At 33.0% G+C, this 22,063-nt stretch overlaps 1 protein-coding gene across 1 annotated transcript in view; it reads right to left on the bottom strand.

Annotated features, from left to right (window-relative positions):
* Positions 1–22,063, bottom strand: part of pkd1l1 (polycystin 1 like 1, transient receptor potential channel interacting) — a 50,129-nt gene that overhangs the window by 21,946 nt on the left and 6,120 nt on the right. The window contains 21 exon segments of the mRNA XM_087309418.1: positions 1,378–1,478; positions 1,550–1,701; positions 3,103–3,219; positions 3,308–3,553; positions 5,072–5,272; positions 5,362–5,418; positions 5,538–5,730; positions 5,815–5,938; positions 8,403–8,523; positions 9,125–9,267; positions 10,344–10,421; positions 10,501–10,671; positions 10,769–10,834; positions 10,935–10,991; positions 14,386–14,757; positions 15,041–15,204; positions 16,977–17,180; positions 17,265–17,446; positions 19,504–19,707; positions 20,533–20,665; positions 21,629–21,868. Coding sequence (XP_087165544.1) covers positions 1,378–1,478; positions 1,550–1,701; positions 3,103–3,219; positions 3,308–3,553; positions 5,072–5,272; positions 5,362–5,418; positions 5,538–5,730; positions 5,815–5,938; positions 8,403–8,523; positions 9,125–9,267; positions 10,344–10,421; positions 10,501–10,671; positions 10,769–10,834; positions 10,935–10,991; positions 14,386–14,757; positions 15,041–15,204; positions 16,977–17,180; positions 17,265–17,446; positions 19,504–19,707; positions 20,533–20,665; positions 21,629–21,868 — 3,326 coding nt within the window.

Here is a 22,063-nt window from a genome sequence, read left to right as displayed (position 1 = left end):
CATTTTGGCGAGGCAGTGGCGCAGTAGGTAGTGCTGTCGCCTCACAGCAAGAAGGTCGCTGGGTCGCTGGTTCGAACCTCGGCTTGTCGGCGTTTCTGTGTGGAGTTTGCATGTTCTCCCTGCCTTCGCATGGGTTTCCTTCGGGTGCTCCGGTTTCCCCCACAGTCCAAAGACATGCGGTACAGGTGACTTAGGTAGGCTAAATTGTCCGTAGTGTATGAGTGTGTGTGTGAATGTGTGTGTGGATGTTTCCCAGAAATGGGTTGCAGCTGGAAGGGCATCCGCTGGGTAAAAACCTGCTGGATAAGTTGGCGGTTCATTCCGCTGTGGCGACCCCAGATTAATAAAGGGACTAAGCCAAAAGGAAAATTAATAATATATATTATTCATTCATTTTCTTTTCGGCTTAGTACATTTATTAATCTGTGCTCACCACAGGGGAATGAACTGCCAACTTATCCAGAATATGTTTTTACGCAGCGGATGCCCTTCTAGCTGCAACCCATCTCTGGGAAACATCCATACACACTCATTCACACTCATACACAACAGACTATGTAGCCAACCAGATTCACCTGTACCGCATGTCTTTGGACTGTGGGGGAAACCGGAGCACCCAGAGGAAACCCACATGAACGCAGGGAGAACATGCAAACTCCACACAGAAATGCCAACTGACCCAGCCGAGGTTTGAACCAGCGACCTTCTTGCTGTGAGGCAACAGCACTACCTACTGCGCCACTGTGTCACTTATACTATATTATATTATATTATATTATATTATATTATATTATATTATATTATATTATATTATATTATATTATATTATATTATATTATATTATATTATATTAAAAATGAAATGGAAAAAATTATTTGGGAAATTTTGACAAATTAATATTCAATAATTTATTAATTTTCCAGCTTAGTCGCTTTTTTATCAGGGGTCGCCACAGCAGAATGAACTGCCAACTATTCCAGCATCTGTTTTATGCAGTGGATGCCCTTCCAGCTGCAACCCGTTACTACTAAACACCCATACACACTTATTCACACACACTCATACACTACGACCAATTTAGTTCACCCAATTCACTTATGGTGCATGTCTTTGGACTGTGAGGTAAACCGGAGCACCCGGAAAACATGCAAATCCACACAGAAATGTCAACTGGCTCAGCCAGGACTGGAACCAGTGACCTAGCTGTAGGCGACATGCTAACCACTGAGCCACCATGTCGTCCAATACTAGATTAAAAATACTTTAAATATTAATGTACATATTACCTAATATAAACATTGTTTGATAGACATACAAATGGATGTACAGACAGACAGACAAATAGACAGGTAGATCAGCTAAAATGTTTCAACAAACCATGTAAATAGGATTGAGGGAGAAAGAAGTGAGCCGTCTTTCCTTTCCAGTGATATATTTTTTGCTTGTTGTACAGATTAGGTGTTGGCTGCTCATACATCCTGTGAACAGAAGTTAAATGAAATACAATGAGACTCAAAAACTATCAGGACTGTTGCTGAAATGTCCTCACCTGAGCAGCAGCAGAATGGGAAAGGGCCGCTCAGCAGGTCTGGTAAAGTGCACAGTGATCTGAAAGGCTCTCTGAAGTGTCTCTGATGTGATGTTGAACTCATGAATGTTCACCTCACTGCGCTCAAGAGTGAAGTCTGTTTGTTTGCTGTGCTGGAACAAAAACGAACACAAACCTTTGCTGAAGACAGTTTATGACAGACTGTTTTGGGATGTTCTTTACTTGCTCATCACCATGCAATGACTTTTCATTGGCTTTAATGTATTTATTTTGATTATCCTTTTAATTTACAGCAATATCTTGTACCTTTTTCTTCAAGTTAAATTAACACAGTTTTTGGAAATAGTTGGAAAAAGGCTCAGTTTACAACTCCCCAAAAATGAAACAGTTGAGTTTTACCATTTTTGAACCCATTCAGCCAAACTCTAATTGTGAAGGGAGCACTTTTAGCTCAGCTTGGCATAGATCATTGATCAGATTAGACCATTAGCATTTAACTCAAAAAATCTAAAAAGGTTTTTGATAATTTCCCTGTTTAAAGTTTGACTGATGTTACATCATGTACTAAGACCAACAGAAAATGAAAAGTTGCCCGGTGTGCAGCTGGAGATTATTTTCAGCTGCTTTATAATCTGATTCCACCTGTGCAGCCATGCTATGACAGCTAAGTTCTTTGATTGTTATGCACAAATGAGTATTCCCATGCCATATTAGCCTAGCAGCTTTAATTTTTTCATTAGTCTTAGATCATGATGGAACAACAGAAGAGTCAAGCTTTAAAAGGGAAATTTATAAAAACTCTTTTTTTTCTGAGTAAAATACTAATGGTCTAATCTGATTCAAATATTTATGCCAAGCTAAGCTAAAGATTGGCAAAAAGAGACTGGCAAAGGAGCTTCTTTAAGATAATAGATCAATTCCATTTAGAATGTTTATTCATTCATTCATTCATTTTCTTTTCGTCGTAGTCCCTTTAATAATCTGGGGTCACCACAGCAGAATGAACTGCCAATTTATCAGCCAGCATATATTTTACACAGGGTATGCCCTTCCAGCCACAACCCAACACTGGGAAACACACACACTCATTCACACTCATACACTACAGTCAATTTTAGCATACCCAATTCACCTGTACCGCATGGGAAATCGGAGCACCCAGAAGAAACCCGCACAAACATGAGGAGAACATGAAAACTCCACACAGAACGTGCTACCCACTGCGCCACTGAATCGCCATTTAAGATGTTTAAACAAATATTTTTATTATTTTACTTTAAGACAGTTAGTTCATGTTATCCATGAAGATGTCACTTTTTTGGGTTGTTTGGTTTACTGTTTTTGGTTGTTTGTTTGGTTGTTTATATTTGGTAGTGTATATATGTTGCATATATGAATTTACAATTGGGATGTAAATTTGACTTTGTAAAAGAAAATGGCACATTTTGAAGGGATTAAGTCTAAAATTAAATCAAATGTAAAAGTAAAGTAAACAGCAGGATAATCAAACAGAAGAAAATTGTCACTATTAGAAAGAAGTAAAGAATTTGTACTTTTGTCTCCTCTTTTCTCTGAAATTCAACTGTAACTGGAGGGGAAAGATGTCGGACTTTGATTTCCTTTCTTGTGGTGCAGTTGTAAAGCCGAATGTCTGCCGTCTCTCCACTGAACTGTAAAATCACATTAAATTACAAAGTAATTTGCTTTACGTGGCAAAGCACATGTATTCTCATATTCAGCCAAGCATTTATTGTGTACCTGCATATCTCTGGAAGAGCGGTATGGGCTCTGTCTGTACACTGTGAGCAAGGTAATAACGCAGGGCTTTTGCTGGCTGTTGATTCTCCATTGCTGAAATTGCATCTCCAGAAAGTCAGTGAAGTGGAACGCAGTGAGGCCAAATGTTTTCACCGTAGAATGAGACTCATCGTCTGTCCAAGCCAACAATTCCATGAAAGTGGTGCTCAGATTGTACTGTGAAATGTTGCTGGACATCATGCACTCCTGTGATTAATATGTGATTATAAGGTTAATGTTAAAATTTCCAGGAAAATTGTCTGTTGAACCCACATTTTAAGACTAAAATACTATATTAAAATATTGCAGTGGCTAATATATTGCAGATTTCAACAAACCCAGCGATAACAGATGATAAATAAACAGTTCACATGAAAGATCATTTGTTGAGGATGAACTGTGACATAGGGACATTTTTTTATTCAACGATATTGTATCAAGGATGAACAGAGCTTATTTGTGCAAACAATTCACAAAAAAAAAATCATATTTTGACTACTCTTACTCTTGCACAATTTGAACTTTTTACTTAAAATTATGAGAAATGTAAAATATAAACTGCAAATTGTGAGAAGTAAATTCTCACAATAAAAAAACATATAGAGAAAATGTAAACTCAGAATTAGGCTTAATTAAAAAAAAAACATTAATTAATTTTAATTAATTAATTAATTTTATTATTTATAAACTCTAGTTAATAAAAAGATGACGACATTTGATATCAATCTGTTAGAATTAGCCAAGAAATAATAAACAATCACCTAAGATTAATAAATGCTTTTGTAGTTGTCATTACATTGACTTTAGCTAAATCAACTGGTGTCAGCAAATGAAGCTTACTGTACAAACAAGTTAACAAACAAAAGGCCTATAAATCGTCACTGAATTTTCGTAAGCCAGATTGGCATGTGAAAATGTGCACATCTGAAAATAAATCACCATTAAGTGTTCAAGCACTTGGTGCTGTGATGGACAATTTAAAATACAACAATATGATGAATATTCCTAAAAGGCACTTAAGTTAAACTACAAATTTCAATATTAAATAATTATTCAAGTAATTTCAAGAGCAGATGATATCAATATAGTTCATGCTCATTCTCACAATACATTGAATTATTGAATGTCATCATCTGTCTACAGATTTCTGAAAAATGTCTTATTCGATAAGATTTAAACTCAGAATTCTGAAAACTTTAGTGGGAACCCTTTCACAAACATGTCCAAACTCTTTAGCTTGACTCTGCTCCTGCAGATTAAGTCCCCACTGCCTACATCCAACTTGGTACTGGATACTAGTTCTGATCAGCACATTGTAGACCTGTATTTTCTGTATGTAAGATTGCACTAGTGTTTTATTTTTTATTTTTTTTTTATCATTATTATTTTTTGTTTGTTTGTTTTTTGCTCAGAATACTCTTCAGTCTATTTGCGTATTGTTAAATGTTTATGTTGTTGTTTTGTTTATTTTTCTATTGTGTTTTATAATGTATAAATAAAACATTAAAGAAGAATTCTGAAAGATTTAGATTTGTGATTTGTAAATATTAATTGTGCAACAAAAAGTTGCTACGTTTCTTTCTATTTTTTATTTTAAAATTGTCAAAACTGCAAGATATAAACTCAAAGCTCTGAGAAAGAAAAAAAACAATCTCAGAATGGAGATGAAAACTTTGAGATTAAGAAACAAACAAATAAAGATTTCTAAAAGGATGTTTGACTTACCAGTATTAAATCAGTGATGGTGTAAAGCGCTTTATTTATGAGTTGATGTCCTGGTTTTGAGAAGAGAACTGGAGCCTCCAGCACACCAGACAAAAGGGAAACCAGTGCATTAACATGGTCAGTCGGAGGCTCAGATCCATTTAAGACAGTCGAGATCTTATGAACATGCTGGATTATTTGTTTGACATTGTGAAATGTCAGCTAAAAAAGACAGAAAAATTTGCAAATCATATAAATCAACATAAAAAAAATATTTTCAATGAATCAATAATATTCTTTGAGCTACTCACTTGGCTTGAGATTTTTATCAAGTCACTAAGCCTGTAAATAATTTCATATGAAATTCCCTAAAGCAAAAATCAGGAAAAATATTTGAAATTATTTTACACATTGATTTGTTTGGAAATCTTATTTACAGAATCTAAAATAAATGAAATAAAATAGATTTGATGGCAGCAGTGAGGACCTTGTGAGTGGTGGAGAGTTGACAGACTGCTGAAATGAGCTCAGTGCGTGTGAGCGTCAGAAACTCCACAGACGACTCCAGGTCCAGACTCAAGCGGTTCAACACCTTTGTCAAAATAAAGATGTAGTTGATGATGTCTCCATTACTCCCTGTCTTCATCAGACTAGTCAGGTTACCAACTCCATACAGGTACCTGGAAGGAATAAAGATCAACTAAAAAAAAACTCTAATCCATCAAATACATATGTTGGATTTAATGTATTGCATAATTCCATACAGTTCTTGATCCGGGTTGAGCTGAGATGATGAGTTTCTCTGAAAGCTGGGAAGAACCGTGACTGTCACAGGACATGGTTTGGTCGCTGATCCAAATTGGTTCTTTATTTCAATATAGACCATAACTGTGTGAACAAAAACAGAGTTCAAAGAATGGGAATAGATGTAAAATAAAGTCATAAAAATGTAAAAGGCAATGTAATGTAATGGTAATACGCACACCTTATGCACACTAGTGTTTTATTTACTTTGAAAACATTTTCTCTCAGAATTAGGGTGGGTCGAAAGACCTTCCCTTACTGACAAAGGTCCAGAGTTTGTCCTAAACATGAGTTCATTTATCTTATTTTGACATCCTAAATAGTAAAAAAATAACCTATAAAAACACAATAAAAATTGTGAAGCTCTACATTATTATTATTATTATTATTATTATTATTATTATTATTATTATTAATATTTTCATCATCATCATTGTTATTATTGTTATTTTCATAATTATTATTATTTGTATTATTTTCATTGTTATTATTATTAGTTTCATTATTATTATTATTATTATTATTATTATTATTATTGTCATTATTAATATTATTTTCATTATTATTTTTTTTATATAATTGTTTTTTTGTTTTGTTTTTTGAATTGGCTAAATTCAGACTGGGAAAAATTTTGTGTGCTGACCAGTTGTTATTTGCCTAATAAATGACTCAGTAGGGCACAGGGTCTAATTTAAAACTTTACCAGATTCCTTTTTTTTTCTGAATAATATATGATATAATAAATTTGTATGTTAAAAATATTGTTTTACATTTCTTTATTCTAAATCTTACGGAAATATTTTTGGTATATCAAACAGTGTAGTTATGATGACAATCCGACAAGCTAATTTAGCTTAAAAATAGTGCTTAAAATGTCACTAAAATGCTTTATTTAAGTCTCACATTTAAAAAGAAAATGAGGCGAGTAACTGCAAAAAGGTCCACTTTTTGAGAAATTAATTGGCCTGAATTGTCATTTGTAATTGAAGCTTTCAGATAAAAAAAGCTTTTGGTGCTCTAAAGGGCGTAGATGTATGCATGTTAAAGGAATGTCAAGGATCGATTTGCATTTTTGGTTCCTTTTATTTACATCGTTTTGACATTAAAGAGCCCATATTATGGGTTTTTGAAAATTCCCCTCCATATAGTGTGTAACACAGCTCTAAGTGAAGTGAAGTATCCAGCTAAGGCTTAAATCTGTAAGAGTACAGTGTTTAAAACTGTTGATTCATCTATAAAATAGTCGACTCATAGTGCTTCAAACGAGTCGCCTTGATACCGAGTCATTAGGTGTTTCGCCATGACGTACGAACGAAACCAAGTTATTCACGTGCACGCGCAAACCTGGGAGATTTCAAACCTGAGGCCCCGCCCTCTGACGCAGAAACCCAGACACACACACACACCCACAAACACACGCACACAAACATGCCGGTCGATTGAAGTCACACTGCAGATGGATATTATTGAGTCTCTACCCAAAGATGAAACCTCAGCATTATAGCCAAGCAGTTGGAAACTACTGGAAACTTCTGGAAACTACATGCTACAAAGAATACTTCATCTGCGTTTGTTTAAGGAAGGATCAGTAAAGAGTAACTTACTGCTGGACATGTCAGGATGGGTTTCTTCCTCCATTTCTCAAGTGTAAGTATGTGCGATTAAAGTTGCCTCGTTGACTCTAGCTTGCAAATGTATTTAGTTGTGATTTGTTACTTGTTACCGCGTGTACTGTATCAGGTTAACTCGCTATATTCTCATATCGCGTGCAAAGTCACGTTAAAAACGCAACGTGTGCTGCTTTGTTTACGGAGCTCCGTGGAGGAGGAGTAGTGTGTGTGTCTGTGTGTGCGTGTACGTGTGCGCGCGCTGTCGTCCGGAGGTGTGTGTGTTTGTGTGTGTGTGTGCACGCGCGTTGTCATCCGGAGCAGGGTTAAGTGTGTGTGTGTGTGTGTGTGTGTGCGTGTGTGCAATATGTGTGTGTGTGTCTGTGAAAAGAGCAGAGTGAGACAAGCTAGGAGATCTCCTCAACTGTTTTTGGAGTTTTTGCTCAATAAAATAGATAGACGTCTGTATTTTCAAGTCCATAGTCTGTATTTACATTGACCCACTGGCAGCTAAAATCCACGCCTTACACTATCGAGCGTATATGAAGTGTGATTACTTTTATATTGCTGATTAGCTGTTGGGCATTTCACTCTCTCACTGAAGGCAGTCGACCAATCGCAGCAAACTGTCATCGGTCCAATCAGCGCAGATTAGCTTCGCGCTAAGGAGGGGTTTGGGAACAAATGAATCACTGGACGATTCATACAGGAGTCGCTGGGATAATTAGGTAAAAATAAATGCAGATTATAAGACCATGAAAGTGTTTTTTGATCTTGCATGCATATTAAACTGTTGTTGGAGACCCTTACAACCAAGATATGACCCTATTTCATGTATAATATGGGCTCTTTAAGGTTCCTGCTGGAAGAGAAATAGCAACAAACACATAGAAATAAAAATGAAATTATTAAGTAGAAAATTGCCCAGAATTTAACTGTACCTTTGTAATCATCATTCGGATCTCCACTTGGCAGACTAAAGTAGTGTTGAAAGTCTCTGCCTTCGTAAAGGAGTTTCCTCTTAGTGTTTCCCACACTGTAACTGTACTCATACAGGAGATCCTGATCACACAATCACAAATATATCAAGGTCAGAACATAATGCATTCAGAGTATATGACTGTTGCATTTCCTGTTGCAACTTCAAATTTAATAGATTCTTTATAATTATAACTAATTAATTAATTAATTAATTAATTAATTAATTAATTAATTAATTAATTAATAATAATAAAAATAACACAATTATTTTACTGTGCTGTCACTTTCAGTTTAACCTACAGAAAAAGCTATCAATTTACCATGCTGCAATGGTTTATCTATAAACTTAATATACAAGTTCATGTTTCTAAACATTAAAAATCTGTACTAGAATTTGGTTATACATTTTTCTTAAACTGATATAACTTTATAGCTAATTTAACAACCAATAATTTTTTTTATTTAACGCTAAATAAAACATTCCACCATTAAAAAATTATGAATGATAAATAGTTCATTATTTGCATCAGGAGAGCGTCAAAACAACGTGTAATTCCCTTATTAAACTCACAGTAATTATTGCAGGTCCAAATGTATCTGAATGCCTTATGAAGATTAAATACTACACCATTCTTGAAAATGGTAAACAAAACGAATATGCTAAGAGCAGTACAATGCAGACCTCTTTTCCAGTGGAGCAGAAGATGCTGAAATGCGTGTGGATTTCATTGCCGGTGTTGGGCTGCACTTGGCAGTTCATTCCCTCAGGAACAGCTTGTGTGTGGAAGAACAGCTGGCTTTTCCCTCGCAGACGCTGCTCACAACCTGACAAAGAGGACAAAAAAAGAAGGAGAATTGAAAACACTATAGAGACAAGAACAACCTTTTCAGCATTTGAGAGGGAGGAAAATGACAATCAGGAGTAGAGACAATTTACCTTATAATCCAAACAACCACTTAAGGAAAAAAAGACACTAGACAGTCAGCACAAATACCAATATATGAAGTGCCAGATTTAATATGAGACTGACAACGCAATATGAAAACATTAGCCAAAGGTTTCTGTGTAAAATCTTAATAGCATATTAATACTTCAGGTAAATTAGAAGCGCAGTGTAAAGTGAGATATTAACCATAATTTACTTTAACTTAACACTGCAGTTGAAAGCAGTAAAATACAAAAATAATAATATTAGCACACTTCCCCACTTGACTGATTACATTAGGAATCACATTTTTTGATTACAAGTTTTCTAAATTGTTTATAAATAAGAATGAGTTGTGATTTCATTAAATATGCACTGATTTAAACACTGGATGTCCATAATTATTGTTCACATTTAATTTTTTTTTACATATTTGAGTCAGAGGATTTTTGAGTCAAAAAGGGGAATTTTGGTCATCCCTTTTTATCAATATAATTAAGAAAATACTGCAAACAGCCAGAAAAAAAAACTGGATTTTATATCATCTGCTAAATTTTGATTATATCTCTATACAACAACATTTAGCATATAGATTTGAATAAAACTCTCTTTGAATGTAAATCTTGCAATCTGTAATCTGTAAATTCTGGAAGTATGTAAGATGTGCTGAAGTGGAAATGTATGACTGGTAAAAACAAAAAGTTAGAAAATTGTAAATAAAGAAATTTAGGAAATCTACAAACACAAATTGAGGAAGCAAAACTAAAAGTGCATCTTAAGATTTTTTCTCAGCCTCCTATGTTTATGTTCAAGTATTTCACTTTAAAGGCAATGAAAAGAACTTATTCAGTCTGAGTCTGAGAAAAATGCTAATTTTAGAAAAAATATCCAACGGCATTTAGAACAACTTTATTTGTTCATTTAATTTCTGCACAAATCATGAATATGAATATAAAAACAAGATGAGAGACTCACTTGCAAACACCTCCAGCAAATACAGACTCTTCGGTTTAAGCATGAAGGGTTTAAAGGTAACATCTGAAGAGGACAATCCTATAGGAAAAAGAAGACAACACAAAGTAAATTTAAAAATTCATCTGTAAAGGTGTAAACTCTGAATACTTGCATTTACCTGACAGCGTGTAAGACTCAAACACGTTTGGATGAATGAGCTGTTTGTCCAGATCCAGAAGGGTCTTCTCAGAAACCACCAGCAGGTTTGGATCCACCAGATTGTCACCCTCATTGTCATAAGAGTCAGGGTATGATCCTTCATTCCAGCTAAATCCAACTGAATCGCTCCCTTAAGTAACAATTGTTTTACTAATATATTACATATTTTAAAAACTAGCAGTCAGGTCATTATTTTAGTTTTTTAATGAAATCATAAAAATGTCTACCTGTAGGCCTGCCGACTGTGATACCTGGGTCAGCCTCTTCAATTCCAAAATTATAGTAATCATACTCTGGACACAACCAAAAATCTCACATGAGGGTCTGTTATATTATTCTGTATAGTCTGCAAAGATAAAATTCTAGAGGTTTGTTAACCTGAAAATGAAATACCTGGATCGGAGATATGATCACCTGATAATGACTCATAATTATCTGTGTAAAGCAAATCTGAAAATGGGGAAACAAATTTAATGTTTAATTATTTGTTGTTTTTATAATAATAATAGTAATAATAATAATAACAATAATAATAAGAAGAAGAAGAAGAAGAAAAAGAAGAAGAAAGTCATGTACATATACCTACTTTATTTACTTTAATATTGTTTTATCTTTTTTGCTTCATTAGTACCAGTCCTTAAGCAGTAAGAATACACATAAATCATGTCCAAATAATAATAATGATAATGTTTAAAATAGTAAAAGTCAAATGAAAGCAGAATATGCAAATATAAAAACTAACAAATTTAATAGACAAAAACAACACTAGATATCATGCTGACCATGCTGTGGTCATTATAATGTATTATTACTGGCATTATTAACATTAATGTTTGAATGGCACAAAGCTCTGATCGACATATCGTACATACACTCTCAGAAAGAGGTATACGGTGGTACAAATAATGTTCCTTGAGGAACAGTTTTGTACCTTTGTAACAGTTGCACCTTTTATGGTACAGAGAAGACCTCTTATGATACTGTTCTGTACCTTTTATGGTACAACTGAAATTAAGATACATAGTTGTCCTCATATAAAAGATACATAAGTGTTGGACAACTTTATATGAAAATAAATAGGACTGGAAAGGTGATTTTCTTTATTAATACAATTATCATTTAAAAACATATGTTAAAAGAAACTCATAAACATGAATTATTAAGTTTTAGAATACAATATTAGGAAGCAACTGGTAAAACATAAAACTATAGATATTGTAAACTAAAATAAAACTATAGTTATGTAAACTATAGGTATTGTAAATTAAACACTTAAGGTATTTATAAAACTATAGGTATTGTAAACTAAACACTTAAGGTATTTATAAAACTATAGGTATTGTAAACTAAACATTTAAGGTATTTATACAACTATAGGCATTGTAAATTAAACACTTAAGGTAATTATAAAACTATAGGTATTGTAAACTAAACACTTAAGGTATTTATAAAACTATAGGTATTGTAAACTAAACACTTAAGGTATTTATACAACTATAGGTATCGTAAATTAAACACTTAAGGTATTTATAAAACTATAGGCATTGTAAATTAAACATTTAAGGTATTTATACAACTATAGGTATTGTAAATTAAACACTTAAGGTATTTATAAAAGTATAGGTATTGTAAATTAAACACTTAAGGTATTTATAAAACTATAGGTATTGTAAATTAAACACTTAAGGTATTTATAAAACTATAGGTATTGTAAACTAAACACTTAAGGTATTTATAAAACTATAGGTATTGTAAACTAAACATTTAAGGTATTTATACAACTATAGGCATTGTAAATTAAACACTTAAGGTAATTATAAAACTATAGGTATTGTAAACTAAACACTTAAGGTATTTATAAAACTATAGGTATTGTAAACTAAACACTTAAGGTATTTATACAACTATAGGTATCGTAAATTAAACACTTAAGGTATTTATAAAACTATAGGCATTGTAAATTAAACATTTAAGGTATTTATACAACTATAGGTATTGTAAATTAAACACTTAAGGTATTTATAAAAGTATAGGTATTGTAAATTAAACACTTAAGGTATTTATAAAACTATAGGTATTGTAAATTAAACACTTAAGGTATTTATAAAACTATAGGTATTGTAAACTAAACACTTAAGGTATTTATAAAACTATAGGTATTGTAAACTAAACATTTAAGGTATTTATACAACTATAGGCATTGTAAATTAAACACTTAAGGTAATTATAAAACTATAGGTATTGTAAACTAAACACTTAAGGTATTTATAAAACTATAGGTATTGTAAACTAAACACTTAAGGTATTTATACAACTATAGGTATCGTAAATTAAACACTTAAGGTATTTATAAAACTATAGGCATTGTAAATTAAACATTTAAGGTATTTATACAACTATAGGTATTGTAAATTAAACACTTAAGGTATTTATAAAAGTATAGGTATTGTAAATTAAACACTTAAGGTATTTATAAAACTATAGGTATTGTAAATTAAACACTTAAGGTATTTATAAAACTATAGGTATTGTAAACTAAACACTTAAGGTATTTATAAAACTATAGGTATTGTAAACTAAACATTTAAGGTATTTATACAACTATTGGTATTGTAAATTAAACACTTAAGGTATTTATAAAACTATAGGTATTGTAAACTAAACACTTAAGGTATTTATAAAACTATAGGTATTGTAAACTAAACACTTAAGGTATTTATAAAACTATAGGTATTGTAAACTAAACACTTAAGGTATTTATAAAACTATAGGTATTGTAAACTAAACACTTAAGGTATTTATAAAACTATAGGTATTGTAAATTAAACACTTAAGGTATTTATAAAACTAGGTATTGTAAATTAAACACTTAAGGTATTTATGAAACTATAGGTATTGTAAACTAAACACTTAAGGTATTTATAAAACTATAGGTATTGTAAACTAAACATTTAAGGTATTTTAAATAATTGTTTAATAATTGTTAATAATTGTTTAATTGTTAAATAAGTGTTTGATAAGCATGTTAAACACTGTTAAGGTACAAAGTGTCTTGTTACTGTAGTGCTACTTTTATGGATCAGATTTGTATCTTTGATGAAGGAACAATATTGTATCTGCAGGTTTTAAAAAACCTATGGTACATTTTGGTGTACAATGGTAAAAAAGGTACTTATTGTACAAACTGCAATGGTACAAATTTGTTTCTTTGTCTTAAGGCACAATTCTGTCCCATACAAAGATACTGCCCCTTAACAAGGGTTTGTACCTTCTTTGGTAAAACATTGTACCATTTTTTCTGAGAGTGTACACAACTAAATACATAAATATTTGTTTTGTTTTTCTCCGATTTTATTATTAGAAGAGCTCTTTCTATTGTGAAAGCCCTAGTTAAACCCGGATTAAGTAAAGCAATTGACCACCAGGGGGCGTCTAATCTCGTTTTGTCATAACGGGTCGTGATAAAGTGCTGTACAAAGCTAGCAGAATATTGCAATAATTAATGCATAAAGACAAACACTTTGCTATATGGTACACAAATTAAAACTGAAAACTTTGTCATAATTTACTCACCACTTGTCACCAGTTTATTGTTTCTGTTGAACACAATGGAAGTTATTTTTGTTCATAAATGCTGGAAACCGGTAAGCATTGATTTCCATAGTATTTGTTTTTCCTACTAAGGAAGTCAATGATTACTGGTTTCTTACATTCTTCAAAATAGAGTTTTTTGTGTGTTGGAGTAAATAGTGAGTAAATCTTCAGTTTTTGGTGAATTCTCCCTTTGATAATTAACACTTTTTATTGACTAATCACATGATTCTGACTGAGTGGTTACTTTTACCTGATATTAAATCTGTCATTGACACTCTATCAGAGCCTGATAAAGACTCCCGGTGACCCCCAGACGACTCTGTTTCCCCAGGGAAGGATGGGAGGAAGCCTGGTAAATGCATGACAGCTGGAAACACTGCATGGTGGTTTGTGTTTGAGTTGGGACTGTGAACGTCATGGTGTTTCACTGAAGTCAGAGAATCTAGTGTAACTGGGGCTGTGAGGTCAATGTGATCAGATAAAAGATAAGGAGCCAGAGATCCAGGAATAGAGCTCTCAGTCAGAAGTGCTGGAGTGTTGGGTGTCACTGTAGGCCTGGAGAAATGTAAGCTCTCCTCCATTTTGGAGGGTAAACCGAGATCCATAGTGCTGCAGAACGGAACTGAGAAAGAGAAAGTTGATATCAGTTTGATCACAAAACACAATGTCAACAGTCTTACATTTGAGGTGTTTTTATGACAGTGCCTGGCATAAATGAGAGCACACCCTTTGAAAATTAAGACTTTGATACATTTTTTAAGTAAAATGAATGATACATATTGCTGAATTTTATTTATATTTGAGAGAATATAAAATTACCTCACTATTTACTCACAGTGTTTCATTTAGAAAGTATTATTTTTAATGAAGAGAATTTAGTTTTTTTTTTAAGCTGGCCAACTTACCTTCTGCAGCAGCTCTGCTGGAGGCATTAACCAGGTAAAGTTTCCAGCGGTAAGTTACATTTTTTGTGTTGCAATCAGAATCCTCACAGAAAGCAGAGACAGTAAATGGTGCATTCCAGTTCACTGAATGTTCCTGGCAATCTTTACAAGACATATGAATGTTGCTGTTGAGAAAAAGAAAATATATATAAATAAGAACATATAAACACAAATTATTACAGCTAGCTTCAGAGAAATGGTTTTACTTTTAATTCATTTTGTTTTAAACTAAATCTACAAACACTGTTTTATAAAACAATATAAAGACAGCAAAAAAGAAGTGAATGACAAAAATCAGAAGTAAAAATAAAAAATAAAAAAACCTGCGACACATCTATCTGCAAATCTGGAATCTAAGGGTTCAAATCAATTTAACATTGAAAAATTCAGTCTGAATCAGGGCAATGAAGGGCAAAAAGCCAAACTAGTTGGAAGCTAGTGGGTCGAAGGGTTATTTTCCTAATTTATTTAATAATGTTTAAAAATGACTAGAAAAGCACTGCTTTATATAAACTAATGCAGTAATATAATGAACATATTACAGTATTCATTGCCTTGATTTGCTTGTCGGTGTCTTCTTCATATTCCTCTATCTGTTGATTGACAGTATTTACATTTTCAAAGATTTTACTGAATCATTTTATTTCAGTTTGCTTTGTTTTGTAGCTCAGCAATAAAACAAACAAAAAAGGATATGTCAAATTAGAAAATGATGATCTGTGTTAAAGACATTCACCCCAACCCTCTCGATCATACTCACCCTCCTCTCAGATGGAATGGTGGGTCAAATCAAAGGTTACAATGGGCCAACTTTGGCCGACAGGCCCTACTTTGGACATCTTTGGTTTATATGCAGTACTTAATAAAGCATATTACTAATCACAAATTAAGTTTTGATATTACTATATCAAATATTATTTGAATTGGAAATTTACAAAATATCTGCTCAGAATCTAATCTTTACTTATTATTCTAAAGATTTTTGGCATAAAAGAAAAGTCAATAAAGTCTTAAAGTCTTAAAGTTTTAATTGTTTTAAATCGTTTAAAGGTCAACATTTTTAGCCCCTCTAAGTTATATAAAGTTACAGAACAAGCCATCTTTATATAACAACTTGCCTAATCACCTTAAACTGCCTAGTTAACCTAATTAACCTAGTTAAGCCTTTAAATGTCATTTTATGCTGTATAGAAGTGTCTTGAAAAGTCAAATATCTAGTCAAATGTTATTTACTGTCATCACCGCAAAGATAAAATAAATCAGTTATTAGAGATGAGTTATTAAAACTATTTTGTTTTTGAAATGTGTTAAAAAAAATCTGTCTGTTAGACAGAAATTGGGGGGGAAAAAAACATGGGGGCTAATAATTCAGGGGGGGTTAATGATTGTGACTTTAACTGTACATGCACTTGAAGTAAAAAAAAATGTTGCCATCCAGTGATTTTTTTGTTTTTCAAATATTTCACAAAAGATGCTTAACAGAGCAAGCAAATTTTGTAATATTTATTTCTTCTGGAGAAAGTCTTACTTGCTTTATTTTGACTAGAATAAAAGCATTTTTTAATTTAAAAAATTTATTATTATTAGTCATTATTATTAGCCCCCTTAAGCTATATATTTTTTGATTGTCTACAGAACTAATCACTGCTATACAATGATTTGCCAAATTACACTAACTTGCCTAATCAGCCTAAGCCTTTAAATAGTACTTTATGCGGAATACAAATATCTTGAAAAATATCTAGTAAAATATTATATAGTGTCACCATGGCAAAGACTAAAGAAATCAGTTAATAAAAATTGCATATATTTAAACTATTACGTTTGGAAATGTGATTTAAAAAAAACTTTCCGTAAAATCCAATCATGTATTTTATTTGACAAAGTTCAAACCCACCTGATATGTTTTGATATTACAGTGATGAACATCTCTGATGAGGATGATCGATTGCCACTGTGTACGGTCAGAGTGAACTTAAGCAGGTCAAACTCAGGTTTCAAGGCAAGAGCTGGAAATGTAAGCAGTGCTGCAGTGCTCATGATGTTCCTGGTAAAACAGCCGCTCTTCTGTGTGTTTACTGGCCTGCAGGACCAGCTATAACTACAACAAACAAGATTGAGCACCTCATTGCGATGTAATTAAACAAAAAACAACTGAATGTAATCAATAAACACTGTCACAAACCTCAGAGTATTATTGGGGTAATCAGGGTCATGTGATTTCCGTCCGTCAAGAGTGACGTTAACGCCATTCCGATGATTGATGAAAATATTTGTGGCTCCGCTGATGATACTGACAGGATGACTGTGCTCCACTTCTACTAAAACACTGTAGTTGCTGTAAACCACATTTCCGGATACCTGGACCTTTGTGGTCAAAACAACTCGTTAGTATTTTTCCAAGTCATATAAAATGCATTTAATAAAATCTAGAGCTCTTAGGCTGGAAAATATAAAAGCTGGCAATTATGTTAAGCAGCAAAATATTTGTATGGCATATATTTCAATGTCTTTATTAATCAGAGAATACTGTAAAAAAAATCACAGCTTTCATAAAAAATATTAAGCAGTGTAATTTTTATAGTAATACTAATAATAAGAAGAATGATAGTAAATTCTCAGCTTTGCCATCCTAAGAATTTTTTTAAATTCTAACTATATTTGACACTAATATAAGGATTTAAATTAAATATTTGGAGAATGTACATACATTTTTCTAAATACTTTATTTATATTATTTAAAATTTATTTAACTTAAATTTAATTTATATTTGGTCATTTATTTTCTTTTCGGCTCAGTCCCTTTATTAATCGGGCGTCGCCACAGCAGAACGAACCGTTAACTTATCTAGCATATGTTTTACACAACGGATGCCCTTCCAGCTGCAACCCAACACTAGGAAACACCCATACACTCCATACATTCACACACATACAGCCAATTTAGTTTATTCAATTCACCTATAGTGCATATCTTTGGACTGTGGGGCAAATTGGAGCACCCGGAGGAAACCCATGTGAACATGGGGAGAACAAGCAAACTCTACACAGAAATGCCAACTGACCCAGCCAGTGCTTGAATCAGCGACCTTCTTGTTGTTAGGCGATCGTGCTACCCACTGCGCCACCGTGATGCCCTTTTAATTTATATTAATACATTTAATTAATAAAGGACCACACACACACGTTTTAAACTTGTTCTGTCTACAAAAATCCAAGACAAAAAATAAGCATCAAAAATATTATTTTCACTATTATTACTATTTTTTGTTCTATTTTGATTTAACAACTTTCATGACAACTAATGCCTAGATCATGGATGCTCAAACTTTTTCGTATGAAGGGCTGAAAACCAAATACCATTAATCACTGTGGGTCGAAGATAAATATACCTAACTTTTTCTATTAAATTGGCCATGAGTAAATTCTTAATTTAATTCATAATATTTAAAAATAAATAGAAAACATCACTTTGAATAATTTTAACTAAAGCAGTATCACTTTTGAAATCATAACTTATTGCAATACAGTCATAAACAATCACATTTAGAGTTCAATGCTGAATAAACTAGTCAAGCAGAATCTGCCTTTGCCTCTATCCTTCAGGTGAGAGCCTGTTTCGTAAATTAAATCTGATTAAATGACACCTTTTGAATTTAAACATTTCTTTTAGCTTTTTGTAGCTTAACAATACAACAAACAAATAAAAGGCTAAATTAAATTTGAAATGACAATCTTTAAACCATCCCTACCATTCATCCCATCCTAGATGGGATGGCGGGACAAATCAAAGGTTACCATGGGCCAACTTTGGCCTGCGGGCCCTAGTTTGGGCATCTCTGGCCTATTGATGTTTTGATTGTTAAGAACATACAAACAGAAAACCACTGTAATATTTTTTCATCATGATTAAAATGAGATAAACAATTGATAGAAAACTGCTCATGATCAATTACATTAATGTATAAAACATTCACAGTTTTTAAAAAATAATAAGAAATTGCTTAATATTAGCATTGTATGTATATTTTATAATTTGCAAAACATATTCATTCATTCATTTTCCTTCGGCTTAGTCCCTTTATTTATCAGGAGTCACCACAGGGGAATGAACTTATCCAACATATATTTTACACAGTGGATGCCCTTCCAGCTGCAACCGAGTACTGATAAACACCCATACACACTCATTCACACACATACACTACAGCCAATTTAGTTTATTCAAGTCACCTATAGCGCATGTTTTTTGACTGTGGAAGAAAGCAGAGCAGCCAAAGGAAACCCACGCGAACTGGCTCAGCCGATACTCAAATCAGCGATCTTCTTGCTATAAGGCGACAGTGCTAACCACTGAGCCACTTTGTCGCCCTTGCAAAACATCCTTAGCACATAATTTAAGTCAAGTGAAAGAAGGCCCTTACCTTTGCTATGGCTTTATATGTTCCATAATGAAGAAGGTATTTTGGAAGATCAATATACTGCCGTCCAGTGTCTATGTGCGGGAGGAGCAGTTTTTGACCACTCATGTCATAAATAGTCCATCTATACAGCAGACCTTTGGACACATTACATTCAATCTGGGTCTCAAATGTCACGGCAAGACGGACATGTTGAGAACGCCATACCTGAAAGAAAGAAAGAAAGAAAGAAAGAAAGAAAGAAAGAAAGAAAGAAAGAAAGAAAGAAAGAAAGAAAGAAAGAAAGAAGTTCAGTCATTTTTTCTCTGCTGTATTCATCGGAGGTCACCACAGCAGAATGAACCGCTAACTTATCTAGCATATGTTTTACACAGCGCATGCCCTTCCAACTGCAACCCAGTAATGAGTAATACCCAAACACACTCATTCACACACATGCAATATGGCCAATTTTGTTTATTCAATTCATCTGTACTACATGTCCTTGGACTGTGGGGCAAACCGGAGCACCCAAAGGAAATGCACGTCAACACAGGGAGAGCATGCAAACTCCATACAGAAATGCAAACTGACCCAGCCAAGGCTCAAACCAGTGACCTTCTTGCTGTAAGGCAACCACTGCGCCACTGTGTCACCAGAAAGAAATAACAATACTTGAATTAAAAAAGAAATCAAATGTTCCTTTAACAAAATAATACAAACATTAAAAAAACAAATCCAAAATTCAGGGATTCATGTTAATGTTTTTGGTCAGAAAACTGCACAGTTTATTTGTTATTTGTACAAAACTTTGTGCAATGCTTTTAGTGCAAATTTATTTTAGAACAGTTTTTTTTTTTTCATTTTTTAACAAAACCATAATCCTAATAACCATGGTAAGTATGATCACTATAATTGCATTATGAAAATGTCATACCATTGCATTTCTAGACAGACATACAGACAGACAGACAGACAGACAAACAGACAGACAGACAGACAGACAGACAGACAGACTGACAGACAGACAGACAGACTGACAGACTGACCGACCTGTATTTTGTGTGGGCCCATATTTTTCACTGGCGGAGGCTGACATAATTCTTCAACAACAAAGATGTGTCCTGTTAAAGAGGCTGAGCTCACCAGGTTGGACATGATAACCTCTATTATATACTCTCCAGTGCTATGAAAAAAAACAATGCACAAATAAAATTAAAGTAGCAAAACTATCAAACAGTACCATACCAATAAAACATTAGGACATTTGTATTTTGTTTAAACATAAGTCACTTCTGCATTTATGTACTTTTTAAAAAAATTATCAAATCAGACTATTACACCAACCTATTAAATATCATTTCAAAATTAAAATAACTCTTTTCAATGTAAATATATATATTTAAAGTGTTCTTATTCCTGTGAGTCAAACTGGATATTTATGCAGTCTCTAGTGTCACGTGCCCCTACAAAAGGATTCTAAAATGTTGCTTTACTGCTCCATTACAATCAATTATTACTGACCCTAAAAAAATGAAAATAAAGTAATGATCGATTTTTAGCAAAGGAATATTAGCTAATGGAGGATGATGATAATGATGTCGAATGATGATCAACATAACCAGTCATTGTTTTTTTAAATGGTAGGAGAAATAGAACTGTTTTGCACACTGAGGACGTTATTATCAATGTAACATTTTTCTGCATATTTTTGTGGAAACTAACACATTTACTTTATATGATTTAGCATTAATAAAAAAATAATAATTTACTTTTCCTTTATCTGTTACAAAACCTGTTTGAGTTTCTTCTGTTCAACACAAAAGAAGATATTTTGAAGAATGCTGTAAACCTGTAGCCATTGACTTTTGTATTATTTATTTTTCCCTTTAATGGATGTCAATGGTTACAGATTTCTTCAAAATATTATGTTTGTGTTCAACAGAAGAAAGATGCTCAAAAAGGTTTGAAATCACATGAGGGAGAGTAAACAGTGAGAACATTTTCATTTTGAGGTGAACTATCTTGTCATTTAGCCTTTATTCAATTAAACATTGGTGAGCAAGAAAAACTCCTTGATAAACATTATTATTAATCATTACTAAATATTTCTAAATATTTTAAGAACTCTTTATTATGACATTGCTACCTGTAAAATACATGATGCTCAGTGCTTGATCCATTTCGCTCTGTTCCTTCTCCAAAATTCCAGACATACGAGACATCCGTTCCCGAGCTCATGCGGCAGGTGAATTTGACAGAGCTGTTGGACAAAACTGAAGGACTGTACAAGAGTCTGTTGGGCTGCACAGATCTCTGAATCACCACAGCATAAACATCTGACCTGATGGACGTAACACCGTCAGATACTCTGACCGTCACATTGTATCTGTAAAATAAAGAATTATAATCTAAATCATGTCAGTAAAGACAAACTCTATTTTAGCAAATCTTTCTATGATTTTTAAGTATTTGAGCTAAAGTTGGCATGAAATTCCAGCCTGACTGTGTAGGAAATTTATTTTAATATGTATGTAGTATGGCTTGTTATAAATGATGTGTCTATGAACTTTTGTAAACAATT

This window comes from Danio rerio, chromosome 24 (genome assembly GCF_052040795.2).
Source record: "Danio rerio strain M-AB ecotype USA chromosome 24, GRCz13ab, whole genome shotgun sequence".
In the NCBI taxonomy this organism is placed as follows: Eukaryota; Metazoa; Chordata; class Actinopteri; order Cypriniformes; family Danionidae; genus Danio; species Danio rerio.
This window is presented reverse-complemented; position numbering and strand designations above follow the sequence as displayed.